This window comes from Phoca vitulina, unplaced genomic scaffold (genome assembly GCF_004348235.1).
Source record: "Phoca vitulina isolate PV1807 unplaced genomic scaffold, GSC_HSeal_1.0 scaffold79, whole genome shotgun sequence".
Lineage (NCBI taxonomy): Eukaryota > Metazoa > Chordata > Mammalia > Carnivora > Phocidae > Phoca > Phoca vitulina.
In genome coordinates this window covers 6,295,429-6,321,391 of record NW_022589782.1, presented here as the reverse complement: position 1 = coordinate 6,321,391, position 25,963 = coordinate 6,295,429, and the positions used below count along the sequence as shown (strand labels likewise).

At 44.4% G+C, this 25,963-nt stretch overlaps 1 protein-coding gene across 6 annotated transcripts; it reads right to left on the bottom strand.

Moving 5' to 3' along the window:
- Positions 1-4,030: 4,030 nt before the first annotated feature.
- On the bottom strand, positions 4,031-25,632 carry ZKSCAN5 (zinc finger with KRAB and SCAN domains 5). Of its 6 annotated transcripts, none has more exons than XM_032394029.1 (7): positions 25,587-25,632; positions 23,848-24,362; positions 19,644-19,782; positions 15,156-15,238; positions 14,741-14,876; positions 8,322-8,930; positions 4,031-6,105 (listed from the first exon to the last, which is right to left on the bottom strand). In XM_032394029.1, the coding sequence occupies exons 2-7, from the start codon at positions 24,259-24,261 to the stop codon at positions 4,979-4,981; spliced, it is 2,508 nt and encodes an 835-aa protein (XP_032249920.1). In that variant the 5' UTR covers positions 24,262-24,362; positions 25,587-25,632; the 3' UTR covers positions 4,031-4,978. The 6 variants fall into 6 exon arrangements, with proteins under 6 accessions (XP_032249920.1, XP_032249919.1, XP_032249918.1 ...); XM_032394028.1 differs by having other exon boundaries at positions 23,848-24,365; positions 25,587-25,620; XM_032394027.1 differs by lacking the exon at positions 25,587-25,632 and adding an exon at positions 24,625-25,101 and having other exon boundaries at positions 23,848-24,365.
- Positions 25,633-25,963: the final 331 nt, after the last annotated feature.

Genomic DNA, 25,963 nt, shown 5'->3' with positions numbered 1-25,963 from the left:
AACCAGGATAGCCAAACGGAAACTCACGGATATCATCTACAGCAAAATCAGGTACTACCAACAGTTAAAAACTAACATGGTCTCAAGCCATTGTGTAAAAGGAAGCAGAAGAAACAAGCATCTGATAGATTTGAAAGCTGCAAAATAATCAAAAGGTACTCATGCAAAATTTCAGTGAGCTATATTGAGACCAGCAGTTTAAACCAGGAACAGCTTGCCCACTTCAGTAGAGGGTGAGTTTTAGGGATTGGTGATAAACTCTGGGAGCAGGATAGACCCTGTGAAATAGAATCCAAATTGACTGGGCGCCTGGGTGGCTCAGTCGTTAAGCGTCTGCCTTCGGCTCATGTCATGATCCCAGGGTCCTGGGATCGAGCCCCGCATCGGGCTCCCTGCTCCGCGGGAAGCCTGCTTCTCCCTCTCCCACTACCCCGCTTGTGTTCCCTCTCTCGCTGTGGGTCTCTCTCTGTCAAATAAATAAAATCTTTAAAAAAAAAGAATCCAAATTGGCTAAGACAGGGACAGGAGAGACCAAGTCTTATCTCTGTGTCCTTGAGAATTGATTGCTTTGTTTGGTTTCCTCTGCCTACAATCAAGATCTTTTTGTCTCCTGATTAGTGACAGTTGACCTTTGGCCAAATTCCAAGATACAGGTTTGCCCGAGCACCATCCTCATGGGCTGTGGCAGTTCACGATGGGTCTTTTCTACTAAAATCCTGCCCCTTCTGGATCAAATACCTGCTTCTTTTGTGTTTTCTCATGATGACATAACTAGTACACATAACTCACCAGCACCATTCATCCAGGGACAATTTGGAATTGCATCGACCCCTTTGGGAGAACACATATGCACATCCCAGTCACCAATCTTTATCTGGGAAGACACTGGAATGAGGAGTGAAGCTCACACAATTTGCTGCCAGAAAGAATTAGAAAGCTGTGAGGACATCAGATACAGGCCTTTTCTCTCACTGTAGTGTGGAGCACTGTCTAGGTTAGGACTGAGGAGACCTGAGGCTCCAGGCTCCATTTCAGAGATAAGTTATGGTCAAGTCCTATCTCTGTGCCTCCATCTCTTCATCTGTAAAATGAGGACTGAACTGCTTGCTTTCCCTGCAGAGCTTTTGAAGACCATATTAAATATTATAGAATTTAAAGCACCATATAAACAGGGTGTAAATACTCACAGAGGGGTGCCTGGGTGGCTCAGCCATTAAGCGTCTGCTTTCGGCTCAGGTCATGATCCCAGGGTCCTGGGATCGAGCCCCGCATCAGGTTCCCTGCTCAGAGGGAAGCCTGCTTCTCCCTCTCCCACTCCCCCAGCTTGTGTTCCCTCTCTCGCTGTGTCTCTCTCTGGCAAATAAATAAAATCTTTAAAAAAAAAAAAAAATACAAATACATAAGAAAAAAGATATGCCACATGCTGCTGAGAAAGAATTCAGGCTTCAGAACTGGACAGACGAATTCTGTCTCCGATCCTCACTACCTATCTGACCATGGAAAATTTATTAATTTTCTGAAGCTCAGATTGCCCAACTCTAAAATTGGGACACACATGGGATGCCTGGGTGGCTCAGTCGTTGAGCCTCTGCCTTCAGCTCAGGTCATGATCCCAGGGTCCTGGGGTCGAGTCCCACGTCGGGCTCCCTGTTCAGTGGGGAGCCTGCTTCTCTCTCCCTCTCCAGCTGTCTCTCTCTGTCCAATAAATAAATAAATAAAATCTTTAAAAAAAAATAAAATTGGGACACACTACTAAGTAGTTATTATAAATATATTGTATTGTAAATCTACATGTATTGGAAATACACTGGAAGCCAGTGCGTTGTAAGTACACTCCTAAGTAGGACTGAATTGTGTCTCCCAAAATTCATATATTGAAGCCCTAACCCCCAATGTGACTGCATTTGGAGACAAGGGGGTAAAGTTAAATGAGGTCATAGGGTTGGCCTCATCTATAGGACTGATGTCCTTATAAGAGGAGGAAGAGCTACCAGGAGTGCACACACACAGAGGAAAGGCCATATGAGGGCACAGCAAGGCAGCTGTCAGCAAGCCAAGGAGAGGGCTCAGTAGAAACCAACTCTGCTGTCATCTGGATCTCTGATTTCCAGCCTCCAGAACTGCAAGAAAATAAACTTCTGTTGCTTAAGCCACCCCGTCTGCAGCATTTTGTTACAGCATTAGGAGCACGTTGATAAACCAGGTAAAGTACTCAACACAGAAATAAACACATCATCAAATGCACAACAAATGTAACTCTTCTTTTCTCTTAGAAAAGAGATTATAACCCCAAAGGTTTAAGGTTGCTTATCTAGACTGACTGATGGCTTTGTGCTAACACAGTCCTATTTTCTCCCGGTCGCACCCACAACCAGTGATATATACTGTACTTGTAGTATTTCTGGCCAAGGATAAAACAAACCAGTTGCTATATTGCACCAAACTCATGATTTATTATGCTCAGAGGTACCAAGAGACAGATGTAAAGAGGTAAAACTGTCCCTGACATCAAGTCCAAAACACACTAGTTTCTCCATTTTGGTCTTCATCCTTGAATATCCCTAATTTTTTTATCTGCTGCATTTTCTGTACCTCCGTAGGTACTTCCTTACTTTCCTACCCTTACTTTTTCTCCCTGTGTCATTCTGATTTCAAATAGTGTCTCTTAGTTCTACTACACGTGATCTGACAGGTTCAGATCTGTGGTCGCTCTGATTTGTGTAATCTCCTTTTTTGGACCTTCTCTGGGTTATGTCCTTTCTCCTTAGGTCCGAGCCACCAGAACTGCACTTGCTGGTGAAGTCATTCTACTATTTCTGTACAAGGGCAGAAAAACGCTACTGTCGTACGTTTTGCCCCCCATGCCTTTCCTAATGGGTCCCGTCATTAGGTTTAAGTCAAAGCACAAAGCTGGGCTGGACAGGGGCCGAGGGCACCGTGAGCGGGGCGCTTCCCTCCGCTTCCGGCTGGGGCCAGACGCCGCGGTGCTGACGACGCATCTCGTGACCCCCCCGCCACCCGCACACCGGAACTCAGCCGCGGGGTCGACCCGGAAGAGGGAAGACGAGCAGAACACCAGACCTTCAGGACAAACACAAGCCCCAGAAAGCCCACCGGAAGTGCCTCAAATCCCGCCCCCGCCCCCCCCACTCCACTTCATTGGTGTTCTCCAGGAATCCGGGAGGTTTCGCCGTCTCGGTGGCTCTGGGAGAAAGACCAAGTTAGAAGCATTTCCTCCCCAGTGAGAAAGAAATAAGGGAACTATGGGGAAAGGTGCAGGTCACAAGTTCCTTCTGCAGGGAAAGTAAATGCACCACAGTTCCCCCATCCCCCACTGAGACAGACCTAGTGAATCAGCCTTTTGTACCCCCCATTTCAACCAGCTCCCACCCCTGCTGTGAGGCAGCTCCCACCATCTGAGGACAACTTTCCAGAGTCTCTGGAGAGTGGGGAGAGTTATGAGCACTCAACAGCCAAAACTCAGAGTAGCTGGGGGATGGGCATGCCAGCTTGATAAAGGGGATCTGGGCAGGGCACCAATGTACAACACATACAGTCAACAAGTATTTATTGTTTATTGTAAGCCCAGCAATCAGTAGTAGTAGTTCCCAGAAGCACTCTTTCCCCGTCTCTAGAAAAGAGGCTCAAATTAACCCTCTTATCCATGTCATCTTTCCCCCCGACCTTCCCACAAGACAGCGCTAACCAGAACACGAACCTTTCTGCTCCTGGTTACAGTTTACTTTCAAATCCAACTGCAATCCAAACTGACACTTATTCTATACACCATTATCCTATGGAGGAGGTCTATCTCCAGGGCCACTGGGAATTGCTACACATTCTCCTTGGACCAAGATTCTTTTTTTTTTTTTTTTTTTTTTTAAGATTTTATTTATTTATTTGAGAGAGGATGAGAGGAGAGAGAGAGCACATGAGAGGGGGGAGGGTCAGAGGGAGAAGCAGACTCCCCGCTGAGCAGGGAGCCCGATGCGGGACTCGATCCCGGGACTCCAGGATCATGACCTGAGCCGAAGGCAGTCGCTTAACCAACTGAGCCACCCAGGTGCCCCACCTTGGACCAAGATTCTTAATTCAACTTGGTCTAAGTCCTTTCATGAACACAGCTGCCCTCATTCTTGTGGGTGACGGACTGAAAACCAGCCCACAGTTTGGCCTATTTTCTCTTCACTATTCCCAAGGTCCCTCTCTCTTCTCCTTAAGATGTGACTGACCAACAGTTTCTCTCCTGGATTTACACACTTAACTCCTCTTGGTACTAGCCAACTTTGATGCTAATAGAATCAAAACAAAAACAAGGTAGAGAATGCTTCATGGAGAAATTAGAGACCGTATAATGCAACGGGAACACATACCATCCAGTCTCTGAACCCCAATTTTGCCAGGATATAAATACCTTAAGTCGATTTCTTTTCAAAGGCTTTAATACTCAAGATGGGAACAATAGCTGGAGCATTCTAGTGGCTGGGATCAACGCTTCTAGAAAAGGTTCGTTGCTGAGGTACCAAAACAGATATCATGCTGAAGAGTTCTCTCTTCCTTTCACTGTGCTCTTCCCTGAATAAGCTGTCAAACAAGGCAGAAACTACAAATAAAGCTTATTTCTACTGCATTAGTGAGGCTTTTCTCAGTGTCAACGTTCTGAAATTTAACCAAAGAATGAGTGCCACCTGAAGGCTCTCCTTCATCCACCATATCCACAGGTGCTCTCTTGTCTAGATTCTTAAGCATGAAGATGCTAACAAAAGCACTTCTCGATGGGGAAAGCAAACAGATATCTATTCACTGTGGATTCTCCAGTGTTCCTAAGTTCTAACTGAAGGATTTCAACATATCTGTAGGTTTGATGGTTACGTTGGAGAGAATGCTGAAAGTTGTTATTACATTCATTACAGGAGAAGGGTTTCTCTTAGGAAGGCTTCTCTAAAATTGAGTAAGAGCTGTTCTACAACAGAAACATCTATACACTTAAGGTATTTATGGGCTCTGTCCTCTCGTGACTTCTCAGATGTTTGAAGAGGCTACAACTCCAACTGAAACTCATTCCACATTCTTTACATTGAAAGGGTTTCTCACCAGTATGGATTCGCTGATGCTGATTAAGATGTGACTTCAGAGTGAAGCCTCTGCCACACTCATTACATTGATGGGACTTCATGTTGGAGTAGGTTTTTTGGTGTTGTTTTACGTGGGAACACTGGCCAACACTTTCTCTACATATATCACATTTATTGGTTTTCTCTGCAGTGTGAGTTCTGTAATGCTGAATAAGGTCTGAACTATACCTAAAGGCTCTGCCACAGATATCGCACTTATAAGGCTGCTCTTGTAACTCCATCTTCTTATCTTCAATCACGGTCAGGTTCCAACTGTAAGCTTCCTCGCAAATGCCATTTTTTTCATTTCTCTGACCCATATGGAGCACCTGATGTTCAATGAGGCTAACGTACTGAAAAAAGATCTCTCCACACTCATGACACTGATGGGATTTCTCTCTAGAGTGGAGTCTCAGATGCCCCGCAAGGTGGGACCGCCTCCCAAAGCCTTTCCCGCACTCATTACACTTAAAGGGTCTCTCCCCACTGTGCACACTCTGATGCTGAACAAGATGGGACCGCACTCTAAATGCTTTCCCACACAAGTGACAGGTATAGGGTTTCTCACCAGTGTGGACTCGCTGGTGCTGAGTCAGATGCACCCGCTGATTGTAGCTTTTCCCACATTCGTCACACCGAAAGGGCTTCTCCCCTGTGTGGATTCGCTGATGTTGAATCAGATGTGCGCTCTGAATAAAGCTTTTTCCACATTCATTACATTTATGTGGTCTCTCTCCTGTGGCTGATTTTTTGTGCACATACGTGACTTCGTTAAAATTTATCCTCTTTGAAGAGGGCTGTCCTAGTATCTCTTTCATGGGAACTCCCTGCTTTCTATCCAACTTGCCTGGGTGCTCATGGCCTTCTCCAAAATCTTGACCTTGAGAAACATTTCTTTGGATTCTTCCTGAGAGTTCCACATCGGCTTCTGAAAATTCTGAAATTTTCTTCTTAACATTCAATTTTGTATTCTTACTTCTTTTGTCACTGCCTGAAATAAAGAGGAAATGCAAATGTCACCAGTTTTTTGTGTGTTTTTTTTTTAAGATTTTATTTATTTGAGAGAGAGCACGAGCAAGCAGGGGGAGGGTCAGGCAGAGGGAGAAGCAGGCTCCCCACCGAGCAGGGAACCTGACACAGGGCTCGATCCCAGGACCCTGGGATCATGACCTAAGCCGAAGGCAGACGCTAAACCAATGAGCCACCCAGGTGCCCCTGTCACCAGTTCTTTTACAGTAGAAATATGAACTGTCAGGAGAAAGAGGATAATCAGGTGAAACCACGATGTGAAGGCAGTAACAAAGGCGGGGGGGGAGGATGCCTGGATGTGCCTGACGCCAGTGGGAGTCAAAAGAATTTGTCTCATGAAAAGAATGAGATGAAGAGGCTCGCTAAGCAGGATGGTGAGAGTGACTGAGGCGAGGCAATTGCTAGGGAGGAGCACCACACTTCTAACATCCAGGAAGGAGAGAGAGGATTCTGAAATGCAAACAGGACTGAGGCAGACAGACTGAGTCAGAACAAAAACACAGCTGGATGGAGAGAGCAGATAAGAACTGAAGAATGGGAAGCAAAGGACTATGAGGGGGATAGAGTTGGAAGAATACCTGATTAGGATCCAGGACAAAAGAGAAATGAGCCAATAAAAACTATCGTCAAGAGGGTGGGTGATAGGTGAATCTCTGCTCTCTTCACTCTTAGCCGTCACCTGAGCTTGTTTCCCCACCAGGGCATCGAACCTGTGAATGCTCACCACCCTTAATGCTCACCACCCGACTGAGCCACCCAGGCGCCCCACAGCATGATTGACTGTGATCTCTTCCATATATAAATTTAATGTCACTTGAACAGCTAAGAAAAAATAAGTAAACGAACAAGGAAAATTGTTCAACCTTACTGATAACCAAAATAATGAAAATGAATACAGAAAAGACGTCTCTTCTGCTTACCCCATTTGTGGAAAAAAAAATGTCTGGGGCGCCTGGGTGGCTCAGTCGTTAAGCGTCTGCCTTCGGCTCAGGTCACAATCCCAGGGTCCTGGGATCCAGCCCTGCATTGGGCTCCCTGCTCTGCGGGAAGCCTGCTCCTCCCTCTCCCACTCCCCCTGCTTGTGTTCCCTCTCGCTGTGTCTCTCTCTATCAAATAAATAAATAAAATCTTAAAAAAAAAAAAAAGTCTGATCACCCTGCGAGAAATATAGTAAAACTAATATGTGGTGACTGGAAAAGCAATTTGGCAGTATGTATCAAGACCCATAAAAATGTTTTTGGCCTTTCATCCACTAATCCCACTTCTGGGCATCTATTATAAGGAAATAATCCTATTTTTTTTAAGGCATAGTTGTTTTTTTTTAAGGCACAGTTATCAGAACAAAAGAGAAAAAATTAGAAGTTCAACTGAGGAACAATTAAGTGTTGATGTCTCCACACAACGGCAGGTTGTCAGAAATAACAAACAGGAGAGCCAAGCCACACCGGACAAAGTGTGTCTAATATTTAACTGTACCCTCTGAATACACCTACATAAAAATAAGCTTATAAAAAAAAAGATAGAAGGAATACGCTAAATAATAACAGTTCTATTAGGATGGTGGGATTGTGGGTCATTTTTTTTCCTCCTGCTTTCTTTTTTTTTTTTTTTTTTTTAAAGATTTTATTTATTTAGTTGAGACAGAATGAGAGAGAGAGAGAGAGAGAGAGCACACGAGAGGGGGGAGGGTCAGAGGGAGAAGCAGGCTCCCTGCCGAGCAGGGAGCCCGATGCGGGACTCGATCCAGGGACTCCAGGATCATGACCTGAGCCGAAGGCAGTCGGTCCTGGGGTCCAGGGTCCTGGGATCAAGTCCCACATCGGGCTCCCTGCTCAGCGGGGAACCTGCTTCTCCCTCTCCCCACCCCTTGCCCGTGCTCTCTCTCTCAAATAAATAAAATCTTTAAAAAAAAAAAAGGGGGGGGGATTTATCAGAAGAAACATGTAAGAGAGCTGAAAGCAGGTGCTTCTGCCAAGAGGGAAGCTGTGGGGAGGGTGGAGAGGGCATAGGTTTGCCTACTCACTGGACCAATTAAAGTATAAAACAACAAAATGGACTGTGATTTCTGCCCCTTAGCTACTGCTCCCAGTCAGCACAACCCATCTGTCCTACTGCTCTAAGCTCATAAAACCATTTTCGCCTCCATCTATTCTCTGAACACAAACTCCCAATACCTACATCTTTGGGATTTCTCTCTGAAGTGGCGTTTCAGGTGCTCGATCAGATGGGAGTGCCGACCGAAGTTTTTCCCGCACTCGGTACACCCGTACGGCCTCTCTCCGCTGTGCACGCTGTGATGCTGGACGAGGTGTGAGCTCACGCGGAAGGTTTTTCCGCACACCTGACACTTGTAGGGTTTCTCACCAGTGTGAACTCGCTGGTGCTGAGTCAGATGCACCCGCTGATTGTAGCTTTTCCCACATTCACCACACTTAAACGGTTTCTCTCCAGTGTGGATTCGCCGATGTTGAATGAAGTTTGAGGCTTGAAGGAAAAATTTACCACAATCGTTACATTTGTGACCTCTCTCGCCACTTGTGTTGTGCTTACGGTTAACATCCGCGATGGTACCAAGATCTTTTTTCTGGGAAGGGTTCTGCCTTGATTTCCCCACTGCGGGGTTTACCTGCCACCTCTCTACCATGCCATGAAGGTCACTAACTTCTCCAAACCCTTGACTCTGGGGAACATTTCTTTCAGGGCTTCCTGAAGTCATCCAGTGGGGTTCAGCATCATTGGAAATCTGCTTTACGGCGAGTTCCACATTGTCATGCCCAGATTCGTAATCTGAAATAAGAGAAGGAAAACGGATTAGCTACTCCCCATGCTGGAAGAAACAAAATGACTGAGGACGTGGGTAATTATGAAGCCGACATGTGCTAGCACCGCAGGACTTGGCAAAGGCGGCTTTATGCTACTGGGAGGGGACAAAGAATCCTCCAGCAGAAACAGGTCGGGGACAGAAGAGCTGGCAAGAACGTGTCAAACGGATGAAACTGGGAGAGCAGTCCTTCTATTTAGTGAAGGTAATGTCCTCTTGGTGGGGTACTTAACAGTACCTGTTTGTGCACACCTGTGCAATACAAATTCTTCACAAAATGTGATATTGGGTTGTGCAGCTAACCCAGTTTTCACCTTCTTCTTCCTGTTCATTCATACCCTGGAGAAGAAAGATGATCTTTCCAACTTTTTTAATCCCCCAAGAATCTCAGTTTGGTATGAATAAGTCTAAAGGAAAAAAAGTATTCTTTCTATATCCAGAGAAGAATCTAGTACTGACAAGAGCTAGCTTAACACCCAAGAGTCACTGATGAATACAGAGGCCGGACAAACTGCAATCATCTCCCTATGTAACTGGATCAACAACCTACATTTCACTTGAAGCATGGACGTTCAATATGCTTTGCAGAGACAAATCTTCAGTAATTAAAAAACAGGGAATATTATTTTTTATATGCTAGAGAGAGAGACACCAGGGTCTATTGAGAACTTTCTAATAAGATTTTTTTGGGGGGGCACCTGGGTGGCTCAGTCGTTAAGCGTCTGCCTTCGGCTCAGGTCATGATCCCAGGGTCCTGGGATCGAGTCCCGCATCGGGCTCCCTACTCAGCGGGAAGCCTGCTTCTCCCTCTCCCACTCCCCCTGCTTGTGTTCCTTCTCTTGCTTTGTCTCTCTCTGTCAAATAAATAAAATCTTTAAAAAAAAAAAATTTTTTTTTTTTTGTAAACAGCAAGGTTGTTTTCAAATATTACAGAATAATGGTAATGAAAGCTGAGTGCTGAGTGCTACAATGGACCAGGACTATAAGGGTTTTACGATTTTATGGCATATAATCCTAACAATGACCTTTTGAGGTAGATACTAGTACTAACCTTTTTTTTTTTTTTTACAGAGTGAGAAGTTATAATTCTTATTCCATCAAGAAAACTTGAATTTTAATTTATTTTTTTTACAATTTTTTTTTTTTTTTTTTTTTTTTTTTTTTTTTTATTTGAGAGAGAGAGAGAGCACAAGAGGGGGGAGTGGGAGAGGGAGAAGCAGACTCCCTGCCGAGCAGGGAGCCCGATGCGGGACCCGATCCCGGGACTCCAGGATCATGACCTGAGCCGAAGGCAGTCGCTTAACCAACTGAGCCACCCAGGCGCCCTATTTTTTTTACAATTTTTTTAAAGATTTTATTTATTTAATTGACAGAGAGAGAGACAGTGAAAGAGGGAACACAAGCAGGGGGAGTGGGAGAGGGAGACGCAGGCTTCCCGCCGAGCAGGGAGCCCGATGCGGGGCTCGATCCCAGGACCCTAGGATCATGACCTAAGCCGAAGGCAGTCGCTCAACCAACTGAGCCACCCAGGCGCCCCGAATTTTAATTTCTTAAAACTCTTTTACCTTAATTCTCTTCCTAAAAAGACATCTTAATAGTAGAAACAAACATATAATAAAAAAGAATCGTTTTTTCCTCCCCCATTTAAGTAGGCAGGTAATCTCTGTCATCATAGGATTTCTTTTTCTCTTTTACTCACATCTGCTTATGCCCACACATTTTATTCTTACTAGAATTCTCTCCCAACCAACAAGTCAAAAAAGCACATGGTTTTCTTTCTCCAGGGGTGAATTTGAAAAAAATAAATAAATAAATAAGATTAGCCCAATGCACCTCTTTGGTTCTATTAACAATTGCCCTTTTCCTGATACGGCGATTATATAGGTTGTCACACCAATGGGTTTACAGATTTGCTTTTTCCCTCTTTCCCCACCTCTTTCCCATGTACATGACAAGCTTTCTGTTGATTCTCTTGGTTTATTTGTGTAGCTGACAGAAGACCATGCTTCTTGCTCAATGCTCTGCCCAGCTGGTTAGTAATACAATGGTGGGGGGCAGGGGAGACAAAAACAAATCAGGCAGATTTGGTGCTTTAAAGATTCAGGCTCTTCAACCTCACTGCTGCCCTGCTGGCATTCTATGTTCCTAGAGCTGGCTCCTTTCCCCACTCATTTTTCTCATCAGCTATGTCAAAATATCTCCACTATGGCTTCCAAGATATATCACTGTTATTTTAAAATTCCACTAGTGTATGGCATGTTATCACGTTATCATGTTTTGCAAAAACGTGTGTATACAGAATATGCCTAGAGATACAATCCAGAAACTGGTAATAGTAACAGAAGATTGAGAAGCAGGGTAAGTGACTCAGTTTTCACTTTATACCCCTTTATACTATTTGAATATGTTTCACTATGTGCATGTACAAGGTTCTCCAATGTATTCGAACCTCTTCTCTGCCACCTACTTCATCACCTGCTCATTCTCAACAGGTGACTGTCTCCTACTTGAAAGAAAGGCAAAGCTCCTTGAACATCCTACAGACCAACCAAAAACTTGCTGGCAGCCTTCCTCTGTCATCCTCCCCTCGCCTCATGGTGGAAGAGCTGTCTCTCTGACCAAGGCCAAGCCTCCCTCCCAGACCCCCGACCTCCCCATGCCATCCTGTTTTTGAGGGATCACCCTCATCAATGATCTCCTCTTCCTTGCCCCAACATTTCAAACTCACTCTTTACTAGTTCTTTTCCAGTAGCATTTAAGTATGCTTAAAACTCTCCCACTGAAAAAGAGAACATACAGAGGTGACTGGGTGGCTCAGTCGGTTAAGCATCCGACTCTTAATTTTGGCTCAGGTCATGATCTCAGGGTTGTGAGATCAAGCCCCATGTCGGACGCCATGCTCAGCAGGAAGTCAGCTGGAGATTCTCTCTCTCCCTCTCCCTTTGCCCCCCCCCAATAAAAAAGAAAAGAAAGAAAAAGAGAACATACAAAACCAATCTATCCATCTAAGCTTTGTACCCTTATAGTGATAAGCCCCCTTTCTCATTTCCTTCACAATGTTCTTGAAAGTGTATCTGCGATAGCTTTCTCAAATTCCTCTCCTTTGCAATCTTCAAAGAAACTGTCTCTTGTTCCCCAACGTCCCGGACACTCCACTGAAATGGCTGTCTTCAGGATACATCTGTTTTTTTAAAATCTCATTTCTGAATCTGATGGATACTTTTAAAATTCTGACCTTCTCTCTCTCTTTTTTTAAATGATTTTATTTATTTGAGAGAGAGAGCATGAGCAGGGGGAGGGGCAGAGGGATAGGGAGAGGGAGAGGGAGAAGCCCCACTGAGCAGGGAACCTGACAAAGGGCTCAATCCCAGGACCCCGGGATCATGTCCCAAAGGCAGGAACAAAGGCAGACATTTAACCAACTGAGCCACCCAGATGCCCCAAATCCTGACCTACTCAATGCTATTAGGAACACATAGGCATGAAAATATCTAATGTGGCCTTCCCAGAGAAGTTAAGGGGCAGAAATCATCAAATGTGTTCTTAATGTAGGAGTACACTAGAGTTGTAAAGAGACTGTAATGAACAGATGGATTTTTTACAAAATCGGAAAGGACAAATTTAAAACTGCTTGGAAAACAGTATAAAAAAGAACTGTGCCAAGTTCTGAAAGCCTGAAACCCATTAAATGCCTGCAAAGTAATTGAAAAAAAGAAAATACTACCAGGCTCAAATTAGACAAGTGAGGTATTTGAAATTCATTTAAAAAAAGAATGAAAAAATATCTTCATTGCATATAACATTTGTGCTACATAAGTAACCCCTTGAGATGAAACACCACCACTAAGATCCCCACAGATAAAGCCGCAGAGAACACGTACAAGTAAACTGAATAAAAGGAAATACAAATATGTATCACTAGTATTAAAAGAAATGGAAAATTTCAGAGAGTAGGAGTCCATTTTATTTTTTAAATAAAAGCCTGCAAGTGAACTAAAACTCTTAGAACAATGTAAACTGCTGTAATGCTTAAAAGAAATTTGGCATTATATGGGGTTGGCTGGCTCAGAGGAGCATGTGACTCTTAATCTCGGGGTGGTGGGTTTGAGCCCCATGCTGGGTGTAGAGATTAATTAAATAAATAAACTTAAAAAAAAAAAGACAGATTTGGCATTATATATGTATTTCATCTAAAGTCTACCAGAGTGCTTGGTATGTGGTGGTTCTTTTAAGAAAATTCATTCAAAAGAAGCTAAAAGCCATAAGCTCCAAAATGTTTGCTACGGTGCTGAGATTTTTATAATTTGCTCTAGGCACATAATTGAGTATGAGTTTCCAGGATAATTTAGAAACAGGTTCAAAATCTCATTTGGGGCACAAAATTCAAGAAGGGATGAGGACATGTAAAATGGAGATAGCAAGGCGAACGTCATGAAATAAGCACCCATGATCTGAGAATGGAGATGGAGTGAACAACCAGCCACCCATGCACTGGGGAAAAGGGAGACCTCTGATAACACAGTTGCCCCTTGAATAACATGAGTTTGAACTGCGCAGGTCCACTGACACACCGATTTCTTTCGATACATACAGCCCTGTAAATGCAGTTCTTCTTCCTTACTATTTTAATAGCACTTCCTTTTCTCTAGCTTACTCTCATGTAGGAACACAGTATAGGACACATATACAATCTATGTGTTAATCGGCTTTATGGTTTTTCTAAATTTTTTAATTTATTATTATTTATTTAATTTTTTTAATTAAAAAAAATTTTTTTTTTGGCTCTATGTTACTGGAAGGCTTCGGGTCAACAGTAGGCTATGAGTAGTTAAGTTTTGGGGGAGTCAAAAGTTATACACAGACTTTCGACTGCGTGGGGGGGTCGGCACCTCTGGCCCTGTGTTGTTCAAGGGTCAAATGTACTCTAATAAACAGTTATTCAGTGAGGTCTGAGATGCTTTCACAAGTGAGAATTATTCAGTTAAGAATTATTCAATTTGTCAGGGCGCCTGGGTGGCTCAGTTGTTAAGCATCTGCCTTTGGCTCAGGTCATGGTCCCAGGGTCCTGGGATTGAGCCCCACGTCGGGCTCCCTGCTCCGCGGGAAGCCTGCTTCTCCCTCTCCTACTCCCCCTGCTTGTGTTCCCTCTCTCTCTATGTCTCTATCTGTCAAATACATAAATAAAATCTTTAAAAAAAAATAATTATTCAACTTGTCAAGGAACAGAATCCAATAACTACTATGAATCTGTTAAAACCCAAGCCTTTTAGTTCTGAGCTCTTTTATCTTAAAGCACTAAAACGAGAGCATTTGCTGGATTGCAAATACTATCCCCCAGGTATTATCAAGACGTCAATCATACCCTGATGATGACAGAAATGATCAGAATAAGCTGAATAAGGGGCGCCTGGGTGGCTCAGTTGGTTAAGCGACTGCCTTCGGCTCAGGTCATGATCCTGGAGTCCCGGGATCGGGTCCCGCATCGGGCTCCCTGCTCAGCAGGGAGTCTGCTTCTCCCTCTGACCCTCCCCCCTCTCATGCTCTCTCTATCTCATTCTCTCTCTCAAATAAATAAATAAAATCTTTAAAAAAAAAAAAAAAAAGAATAAGCTGAATAAGAGAAAAAAAAAGGAATGTCAATTTACTCTTTCACAGAAAAAAAAATAAGCAGTCACAGTAATTAAGTCACATACATGCTTTTATCCGATGTGCCAGAAATACTTTTTATAACAAAATTAAGATGTCCTAATCCAAGCACAGATGAAATCATTCTTACCCATGGAAGTAATACTCCCATAATTCTCCTTCCTGTCATCCCTATAGAGGGACTTCTGGGACTGGTCCAAATGTCCCCATTCCTCCAGGATGAAGGATACAGCCACATCAGCCACATCTTCAATTTTCACCAACTTCTGAAACACGAGATCGCCACTAAATTTCCATTCCCTAGATCCAAATTTGGAGTGAGGGGAAGAATTGGGAGCATGAAGGGAAAAAACAGAGGGAGGGTCTGTGCTTCAAAGAGGAGAGGGGAGCACTGGGTAGAAGGGAAAGCGACATTCAAGTAGGAACCCCAGAAGGGCTCGGTCTGCAGTGAGAGACAGAACTCCTAATGGAGATTCAGGATTAGGGCAGCTACTTGTCCAAGAACAGACGTGGGTCCTCACTGCGGGCATGGGACGCTGGCTCACCTGGGACCCAGCCGAGAGAAGTGAGGCTGTCAGCTCCTGGCTGTCCTTCAGGGGAAGGGAAGGAACTTGGAGAGCAGGTAGGGCTGAGGGGGGAGAAAAAGAGGTGTCAGTGAGAGTATCTTTGCCCAGTTCCGATTGCCATCATGTTCTACTTTCGCTCAAGAATCCACGATGGCGCCTTGCTGTTGCAAGGCCAAATTTTTCTGCTCAGCTCTCAAGGCCCTCCACGTTGTGACTCCTCCCCCACCTAACTACACTGACTCTTCCCCCCAAAAAACTAGACTCCCTGCCTTGGTCAGGCTAATCCCTGCCAGTGACCTCAAGACTGTGCCAGTCCCCTGTAAAGGATGCAACCTGCTCCGCCAGGATCAAATCCAGTCATCTCAAAGATTAACCAGTGCCGTAGCTTCCACGAAGCTGAAGCGCTACCAAGAGCCCAGGGCTTCTCAAACTTTAATGCGCACACAGATCACGTGGAGGGCTTGGTACAGGGCAGATATGGCTCAGCAGGTCTGTGGTGGCCCCCATATTCTGCACCTCTAACAAAGCCAGGTGATTCTGGTGCTGCTCCTTGAGCCACCCTTTGACTAGCAAGGTCTTAGTCCACATTCTCTTCCTTCCAGAAGCTACTATGGTTGATGGAGAGTCAGGCAATTAGTAATGCACTAAGTCTACATTGTGTGTTATAAGAACAGGCAGATAAAGCAATTCTTGCCTTCCAAAAACTTCACTGTCTAGTGGGGAGAGCAGACATGTGAACCTCACTTACTTCCAGCACAGGGTAAGGGTAATATACTTGAAATTCACCCAAGTTCCCACAAGAGCATGGAAACGGGAACCTCCAGGGCAGAGAGGGGGAAGGTGGGAGCATCAGGAAAGCCCTTCCACAGGAAGTGACTCTGGTCAGTAGGGTTGGGGTGGGTTGGGGGGATGAGGGTGCTCTCTGGGCAGACTGAATTGCATGTGCAATGCCTGCAGGGTCTGATCTCTAGATGTTGGTGACCTTCTGACCCCTGCTGTGTCACCTCTGCTTGTTCTTTGTGCGAGACTGGTGGTGCATACGATCTCATTGTCTATATATGCCCTGATCTGGACAGATCCACCTGGTATTAATCTTTAACCTGACAGTTTAGGATGTTGCTATGGTTTCCCTGGTCCTAAAGATGTATGTTGTTATGCAGCTTGCTTCTGTCCAAGGACTAGGATGTAATCAGCAATGACACAAAAAGAAAGAGATCATGGTTAGAGACGAAAGCCAGAAACAGAGATGGCAGCTGAAACCAGGAGTGTGGCTACAGAGTCAAAACAGGACTCAAAGAAAGGGACGAATGTAGTCTGTACTTAAACAGTGATTTTGATTTTGAGTGTAGACTACATTCCAATCACAACTGGAATAATAATAATAATTACACTCCAAACAATACCACTTATTTTATGACGTTCCTGTAAAACCTTTTGTTTCTTTAGCTTTTCAGCAAATGACTTCACCCTTCTCACGCTGGAATTAGTCCCAAAGACAGAAAACCAGCCTTTGGTGCTATCAAAGGCAGGAGGAATGCAGCCTTCCCCAGTGCACAGAAATCAAAAACTGAAACAAACACAAAACAAACCTCGTAATTTTGTTGGAAGAAAGAAACTGGCTGGGTCTAGCTAACAGGGCAGAGAAGAGAAGCAGCACCTAGGGACAGAAGGAAGAGCAGCCTGGCATGATGAGACTCTGGCAGTGGAGGGAAGAGGACAGGAGTCTGCACTTGGGGGGGCCTGCAGGAAAGGCAAAAGCAGCACAGCTCGGACTGGGGTAAAAGGATGAATGCAGAGCTGGATTGCTGGGGTTAGAATCCCAGCTCAGTCACTGACAGCTCCGTGACCTTGAATGAATTACCTAACCTGACTAGGCCTCAGCTTCTTAATTTCTAACATGAGGATAACAGTAGTACCTATTCTATTGGGTCAGTGTGGACATTAACCCTTGCTATGCCAACTAAGTGTATTAGACGCAATTTGGGGTTTGGCGTTTCTTGGCGTTTCTTTTTTAAACAGTGTTAACTTGGGCACCTGGCCCCGAGTCGTTAAGTGTCTGCCTTTGGCTTGGGTCGTGATCCCGGGGTCCTGGGATCGAGCCCCGCGTCGGGCTCCCTGCTCCGCGGGAAGCCTGCTTCTCCCTCTCCCACTCCCCCTGCTTGTGTTCCCTCTCTCGCTGTGTCTCTCTCTGCCAAGTAAATAAATAAAAATTTTAAAAACAAAAAATAAATAAACAGTGTTAGCTATTTTTTTTTTAGTGTTAACTATTTTTAAAGGCTGGAATTACATGACTTTTATCCCTTTAGAGGTCTTCTGAAGAAGAAAATTTATTTTAGTATTATTAAAAAATAGAATATGACTCATTCTGTCTTGTAATTTCTATATGGATCCACTGGCCTCTTCTCCACATGTAGGGTACATTTTGAGATCTGAGTGATCTTATTTTTCCTGTATCATAAAACATTTTCCTAATTCATCATCCTAGGAATTACCACATATTTACCAATCATTACTCATTAATTATTCCCAATGATAGCAGAAAAAACTAAAATAGTAAGAAAACAGGAGAATAAAGGAAATACTTAGGATGATGATGTAAGAGTGAAATAAATCATCATTCTTCACTAGTCTCCAAGTATTAAATTCATTGCCCAGAGTTCTGCATCATCTTCAAGAAGGTATAAGACTATTGACACCCGCTTTTAGCTTTCATTGAGCATAGTTGTGAATTCAGAATTTTTCATTTTCCACCCCTATCAGCAAAGAGAAAAAAATTAGCAGCAAAAGACACTTCACTATTACTAGATGAGTAAGAAGATGACATGAAGAGACAGAGCAGTGTATTCCACACGATAATGATGAAACTGAAGCCAAAGGGCAAATCTTTGAAGGAGTCTACAAACAGTATCAGAGGTAAATTTTCTCAAACATAAGAATCAACGATAAACACTCTATTTCTAATTTCAAAAAGGAAATATGACATTCTCATCCACTGAATTATTCAACAGGAAGGACTTCATGAGGCAAGATTTTGCAACAAGATTCTGGACCATCCCATTTTGTGAAAAGGACAGTATTCATTTTTCTAAAGGGAACAGGGACAGTACTGTGTAACGGTATTCTTTCATTTTTTTACAATGTTTCTATTATCAAAATGTACTTGATATAAAGAGGTTCTTATTAAAATTTCCTTGAGAATTATTTTTTATTATCCTTTGATTATTCTGTAAATTATTCATAAATAACATATACATGATAATATATATAAAGTAAAATAATAAATAAATAATAATAAATTAAATAGAATAGTAAATATATATATATAAAATAAAGGATCCCTTGGCCCCTGGTGGTAAACAGCAAAGACTATTTTTTCTGGTACACTGAGGGCTTAATGAATTCCTACAAGTAAAGCACTTGGGACACTTGCCGACACCCAGTAAACTCTACATAAGTAACACTTCTGTTATTATTACCACAGTGAAAGGAAAGCTGGAGAAGGTCAGAGCCGTGGGGCATGTGAAATGGAAGGCCTGACCCCTAAGGGGAGAACAGAAGCAAGCCTGGGGCCGAACCTGGAACACAGGTTCTCCACATTCTGAAATCCCCAAGCTCTCAATACCAAAGGCCTTCCTCTCATAAAGTTACACACTGAACTAATTTGACAGCAAAACCTGACCAGAACTGATGGGAAGCTCTTTAAAGTTTTTATTTAATCCACTCACCGTAAAGCTGCATACATTTCACTAATGTGTGTCACTGTGGAGTCCCACCTCAAATCCTGCTGGTACTGTACTATACGGTATATAAATCATATTCCCTTAATAAATCTGAAAATTTCTGAATTCTAAGATATATCTGATAGCGAGAGTTTCTGATTAGGGTTAAAGACCTGTGGACATGTGCATCATAAATAAGATACGCAGCAGCTCACTTTCACCCTTCATGTGTCTAATACACGTTAATAAGGTTGAGGGGGGGTAGGGGAGGAGAGAGAGAGAGAACAGTCGCTCGAAAGGTCACTGTGAGGCACTGCTTGAAATAAGATTTCAAGGTGAACGACTGGCAGCCAGAAACGAGTGCAATCGGGAACTGGAGAGCTGTTCTTGCACAAGCGGTAAGACAACAAAATCGACGAGGTGGAGCCGGAAAGCTGTCGTAAAACAAGTACGACACTTTCGTAAAGGACTCCTGTAGATCTTCTGACAGTCCCTGCGCTGAGAGCTGTCGTCGTCACGACAGCTGTCCCACGGAACTACGGTGCACAGCCTAGCCATCCTACAAGCTGACCTCTCTCTGAATGCCAGGGACTGGATGCCAGGTCCCCAGCCCTTCCCAAGCTCCCGATCCTGCTGACTGCAGAGTGGCTGCCCAGCCCGAAGTCTCTCTCACACAGATACCGCTTACCCACATGGCCAGGGCGCCCACTTCTAGCCACATCTGTTCCACCGAATCACACGTCCTCACCATTTTCCTCCAGGCGATGAGGCTTCTGTGGCTCCTGTTCAGACTGGGGGTCCACGGACGGGAGCTGGTGGCTGAGGGACTCCTGCACAACTCCAGGTGGCACCATCTTCTGAGGAAGCACTTCAGGACACACCACGATCTAACAAGCACAACCACACCGATCAGCATGTTGCAGGGAGGGCTATGGAAGAATCCAGTAAATTTCCATTCTTTTTCCATTCACTCTTTTGCCAAATATTTAATGTGCATCTACAATGAGCCAAGCAAACTGACTACACAGTGGCTTAATAAACACAGTTTCTTTCTAGGTGAAGATGACTCCCATTAAACATATCCACGCACAAATACATAATTACAAGCTGTTATACCCTAGAAAGAAGAAGAAAGCAGTGCCTTAAGACAGAACAGATGAAACTACTTGAGAGAGGGTGGCCAAGGCAGGCTTTTCTGAGGAAGTGTCGCTTTAAGTAAACACCTAAAGGGCAAAAGAAGCCCGCCAGGAAAAAAGTCAGAAGTGTCCAGGGCAGAGAGAACGACATAAGCAAAGACTCTCAGGCAGAAACAGGTATCTGGTACTGTCGAGAAACCATAAGAAAGCCAGGGTAGGCCAAGTTTAGTGAAGGGGGAGAGAAGTGAGAAGGGAGGTTGCAAAGGTCAATATAGGACACAGGAAGCCATACTCAGTTCCTTAGTGGACCCCGTTCAAGTAGGACAGACCAACACCAAGACCAGAGCTAGTTCCTGTCTGACCTGCTAAGTACTCCATCTTTCCGTTCTGGGCTCTCGGTCAACCCTAGGGGACACACAGTTACTCTGCCACAACCGGTCTCCACAATCTGTCTTTTCTGGAAGGTACTAGCTCAGCAACATCCTAGCAGATACTAAGATCCTGCACTGAGAGAGAATTGCCATCCCCCTCTTCCCCTCCCTTATGTTTCAAAGCACTTTAAATTTTAACCCTCTTAGCACTGGCAGAATGTGGCACAGGAGTTACATCAACAGGTGGCTACAAAACAGTTGCGGCAAAGATCCTTCTGCATGGAAATTTGTGTGTCCTTGTGGACCCGCTCAGGATAAGAGTTAAGATGATGCCCAGTATGTCAAAGGGCACATCGGCACCGAAAAGCAAAGCAGCCCTTGAGGTCCCCTGACACTAGGACAGAGAAACCAAGGAGGAGGGGTAAAGGACAAAGCCTGGGAAAAGGCCTGCCAGAGACAAAAACCGCCTGGAGATAAAGCTGAGGAACAATGTTGGGGATATAGACGACAGGCAGAGAGAAAGGCAAACAAAGTGAGCTGTGGAGGCCCTTAAGAAAATGCCCTCTATGGGCCTCAAATCCCTGACTACCACTAAGAAATTATTTTTTTCTGTGTCCCTTCCAAAGACAGGCTGCATATCACAATGAGAGAGGTAAATGTACATAGCGGCTGTAAATCCTCTGTTTCAAAAATCCTGTCTGTTTTTAACTGTACTTTTGAATATTTATTACTATAAAAAAAGTAGGGACAAGTTTGTTTGTTAATGTCCCAAATTAGGCTTAAAAAAGGAATAATGAGATGTCACCATGAACTTTTACTTTCTGTCCTGATGGAGGCAATAGAAAGGTTCAGACATTCCCATCTGGAGGACAACCATCCGGTATAGCCAAGGTCTGGCTGAGGGTCAGCAGCAATTCCCTCTGCCGCCCCCTTGCCTCATGGAGTGAACTAAACCAGCTGAAGAGCCTGAGGATGTTCTGGAAGGCTGAAGTACCCCTTACCCAGAGATGAAGAATAATGAGACTGCGACCTTACAATGAAGTGCAATGGCTCTCAAGAATGAGGGAAGGGCACCTGGGTGGCTCAGTCGGTTAAGCGTCTGACTTTGGCTCAGGTCATGATCCCAGGGTCCTGGGATCGAGCCCCATGTCAGGTTCCCCGCTCAGCGGGGAGTTGGCTTGTCCCTCCTCTTCCCCCAGCTCACGCTCTCTCTCTCAAATAAATAGAATCTTAAAAAAAAAAAAAAAAAAGAATGAGGGAAATTCTCCAACTAGCTTCAAACTCTTGTGACCTAAGGTCTCATGATTTTTGTTTCTTTGCTCAAAAAAAAAAAAAGGGTTAAGAGAGTGTGACCCTAGCAACAAGAAGGTAGAGGGTCAGGTTATAAATGAGAAGAAAAGACAAGAAGATATAACAACATAAAGATATCGATCCTCTCTAAATTAATACATGATTTACTGGATCCCCCCCCCCACAAAAAAAAAAAAACTAACAGGATTTTTGGAGTGGTGAAAACTTTAAGTAAGCAATTCTAAAGTTCATAAGGAAAAAAGAAAATATTGAAAAAAAATTTGGAAGAGGGAGGGGTAGCCCTATCAATACCAAAACCCTTTACAGAGCTCAAGTAATTCAGATAGTGATACATTAACAGGTAATAAGATCAATAAAACAGAATAAAAAGGCCATAAATAGACCCAAATACATGCAGAAATCTGGTATGTAATAAAGATGGCATTTTATTTTATTTTATTTATTTTTTTTTTTTAAAGATTTTATTTATTTATTTGACAGAGAGATAGAGAGAGAACACAAGTAGGCAGAGAAGCAGGCAGAGGGAGAGGGAGAAGCAGGCTCCCCGCAGAGCAGGGAGCCCGATGCGGGACTCGATCCCAGGACCCTGGGATCATGACCTGAGCCGAAGGCAGCCGCTTAACCGACTGAGCCACCCAGGCGCCCCAAAGATGGCATTTTAATCAGAGAGGAAAAAAAGGGACTACTATAAGTTGCTGGGGCAACTGGATAGACATCTGGGGAAAGAAAATTATAACCATATCAAACACCGTGCACCAAAAAATAAATAAAAATAAAAAACTAAGAAGAGACTATTAGAAAATTTTCTTATAATATTGTAGTGGAGAAGGCCTTTCTAAGTATGGCACAAAACCCAGAAACCATAAATTAAAAAATAAATGGACTACATAAAAATTAAAAACCCTGCAAAACAAAAATCTGCATAAGCAAAGACGAACAACAAAGTGGAAAAATAAACTTGCAACTCAGATGACAGACACACTGCTTATTTTTTTCAAATAGGTAAATACTGTAAAAAGATAATTCACAAAAAAAGGTAGACACATAGGGCGCCTGGCTGGCTCACTCAGTGTAGCATGTGACTCTTGATCTCAGGGTTGTGAGTTCAAGCCCCACACTGGGTGTGGAGCTTACTTTAAAAAAAAAAAAAAAAAACAACAACAAAGGGTACACACATAGACCTTTAAAATACATACTGAGGTCAAACTCACTCATAATATGAGAAATGCATACTAAAATTGCACAGAAATGGAATATTGCATCTTTCAAATTAGCACTAACAAAAAGTTGGATAACATCACATTCTCAGGCTGTGAGCAAAAAATTTCTCTCATACCCTGCAATAGGGAGTAAAAACCGGTATAAGCTCTACCGAGGGCAATCTGTCAACAGCTGTCAAAATTACAAATGCATACGGCCCCTGAGCCAACAATCTGACTTCTTCTAAGCACTTATTCTATAATTAATAACATATGTAAAAGACAATCATTGCAGCTTGTTATAGTAAAAGTTCAGAAACATCCTAAAGGAATCACTTAAATGGCTTTCAATGGGAGTTAAATTATGGTATATCCATCCACACAATGGAATGTAACACAGTTTCAGAGAGGGAGGCAGCGTTGTTTGCACGGACATGGAACAAACCAAGATATAAGAAAAAAGCAAGAGGCAGAAGCGCACAGTGATTTAAAAACATTTGTGTTTTCTTAAAGCATGTCATCTACACGTACGCTTATATATAGAGAAGAAAGTCTATCTCTGTAAGGATATACAGGCATCAGGTGACAGCGGCTGCGTCTGAAGAGAACTAGGCAGCCGGGGAATTAGGGGCGGGAGGAAACTTACTTTTCATAACAACCTTATGCACCTTTTGAATTTTGTATCATGTCATTCAAAAAATAGAAACAGTAATTTTAAAAATAAATAAAATCGCTGACTGTCTTCTCCAGATTAACACACTGGATACTGCTTCTCTTTGCTGGAGTGGCAGGAAATCTCCACAGTGTACCTAATCCCAGGAGAACAAAAGAATATGGATGAAGCACCAGAGCTCAAAGGATCTCACCCCTGCTCAGCAGCACCTAACTCTCTTCCTCTCCTTCCTCATTGCTCCAATGTGTCCCCTTTCGCTCACCTGTTGCCTGCGTTCCTCTAGTTCTCTCTGTATATTTTCTACCACAGCCACAGCCTCTTCTCCACTTTCCGGGTGATGTTCTCTCACCCAGGTCTGGAACTCTTCAGGGAGGATGGTCAGGAACTGCTCCAGCACCAGCAGCTCCAGGATCTGCTCCTTGGTGTGCAGCTCAGGCCTGAGCCACTCACAGCAGAGCACCCGGAGCTGGCTCAGGGCCTCCCGGGGGCCTGAGGCCTCATGGTACTGGAAGTGCCTGAAGCGCTGGTAAAAAGTCTCAAACACTGGAGGATTGTACTCCTGCATCCACGTGCAGTCTTCTTCTTCCACCTTCACTATTAGAAGGTCTTCTTGCTCCTGTGAAGTCTCAGCTGGAGGGTCTAAGTCTATAACTTCCCCAGACTCTGTCATTATCATTCCAACTCAGAGGGATGTCTCTCCAGGTTAGCTGTCACACAGATCAAATCTGTTTTCTGCTCTTTAAGATCTTCCGAAGGGCACTTCCATTAGTGTGCAACCTACTGATATATTGGAAATCATTATTAGCAAAGAGATGACAAAGAGGTCATCGGTACTAAAGACCACTCAACAGTGCAACTTACTTTAAAATATAGACTACAAGACAGCCGTCACTCCACCCATAAAATTACTAATAGAGAACATTTCCAACATTTAAAAAATGTAAAGAAGAGCAATAAAAATCTGACATCAGGCCTAACCGAATACAGTTTTAATGGTGAAGAACATTACATTTCATATAAGTAATAGGACAAGACTTACTAACTAGTCCAGACGCAGTCTCTGCTTTTCTCTACCACAAGCCAAACTTAAGTCAAAACACGGGTTAAAAACATTACAATAGCCAAAACGGGTCCTGTCCTTCATGCCACAAGAGCATGACAGACCAAGAAGAGACTTCATTGGTCCCGAAGAGAAGCACAGTTATAAGTACAGATTTGGACCTGGATTCTTCAGAAGCGCCCCTGACCCCATAGTCACGGAAACCGGGCCGGTCAAGGTTAGACAGAGGACCCCCGTCTGGACACAAAGCCCATCCCCTTTCCTCCAGGCACCAGTCCCGGGGAGCTCTCCTGGAGACCAAGCTCTCGCAGCCACGCTTGGGAAGACAGGTTTCTTCCCACAAACGGAGAGAAAACCGAAGCCGACACTTCGCAACACTTCCTCGCCGGAAGTAAGCAAGTCCGAGCTTTCCCTGTCCAACGGGGTCGAGCCATCAATCCCACCGCCAAGAGCACTTCCGAGTCCTCTCTAGGAATCCCGGAGGTCCTCGCCTCGCAGCGGGCGGGAACCTGCCCGCCCCAGACCCCGCCCCCGAGGAATTGTGGGCCAATCGGCGGGGAGTTGGCGTGCCTCCGGGACGCGGCTGTTCCCCGCCCACCGAGCCGCAGGTTCCCAGCCACCAGAGCGGGGAAGGAAACGGCACCGGCTTCTCTCCACTCGAGCCCAAAGCCATTTAAACAGCCCGGGCTCCTCCCCTTTCCTTGGAGTCGGGGCAAGGGACCGGGCCTTAGCTGTCCGGAGTGGTTGCTAAGGCAAGAATTGCAATGTCTGATTGGCCGTAGAACTTGCGCTCCCCCACCCCAACGCTCTGTGCCCCACTTCCAAGTAGGTTCGCCCCTTCCTGAGGGCCCGCAACCCTAATTTCTCTTTAATTTTAAATCCTTCGTTTTTTTCACCTGCATCCTCGCCCCTCCCCGCACCCCGTCTCCAGACACACCCACCTCTTCACCACCGCAGTGCTCACGGGGCCGAAATCACCGACGTCAGACGCCGAGTCGCAGGAGCCTACAACTCCCATGAAGCCCCGCGCAGGCCACGCCCACTAGCCAATAGGGCCGTGGGTCTCTTTGCAGCCTCGGTCTCGAGAGCCTATCAGAATGCGGGAAGGCAAGGAGGCGTTTCCTCGAGCGCCTCCGCGGGCAAGGCAGATAGTGGCGGAGTGGGTTGCTCTCCAGGCTGGGGAGAGTGGAGTTGGGAGCAATGCATTCCTGCGAAGTAGAGGACTCGTCTATGCAGGGCTTCTCTGGCCAAAGGAATGCCCTTCTTAATAACCTCTCGTTTGTGTATGTGTTTACAAACGCCTAAATTGACACTGCAG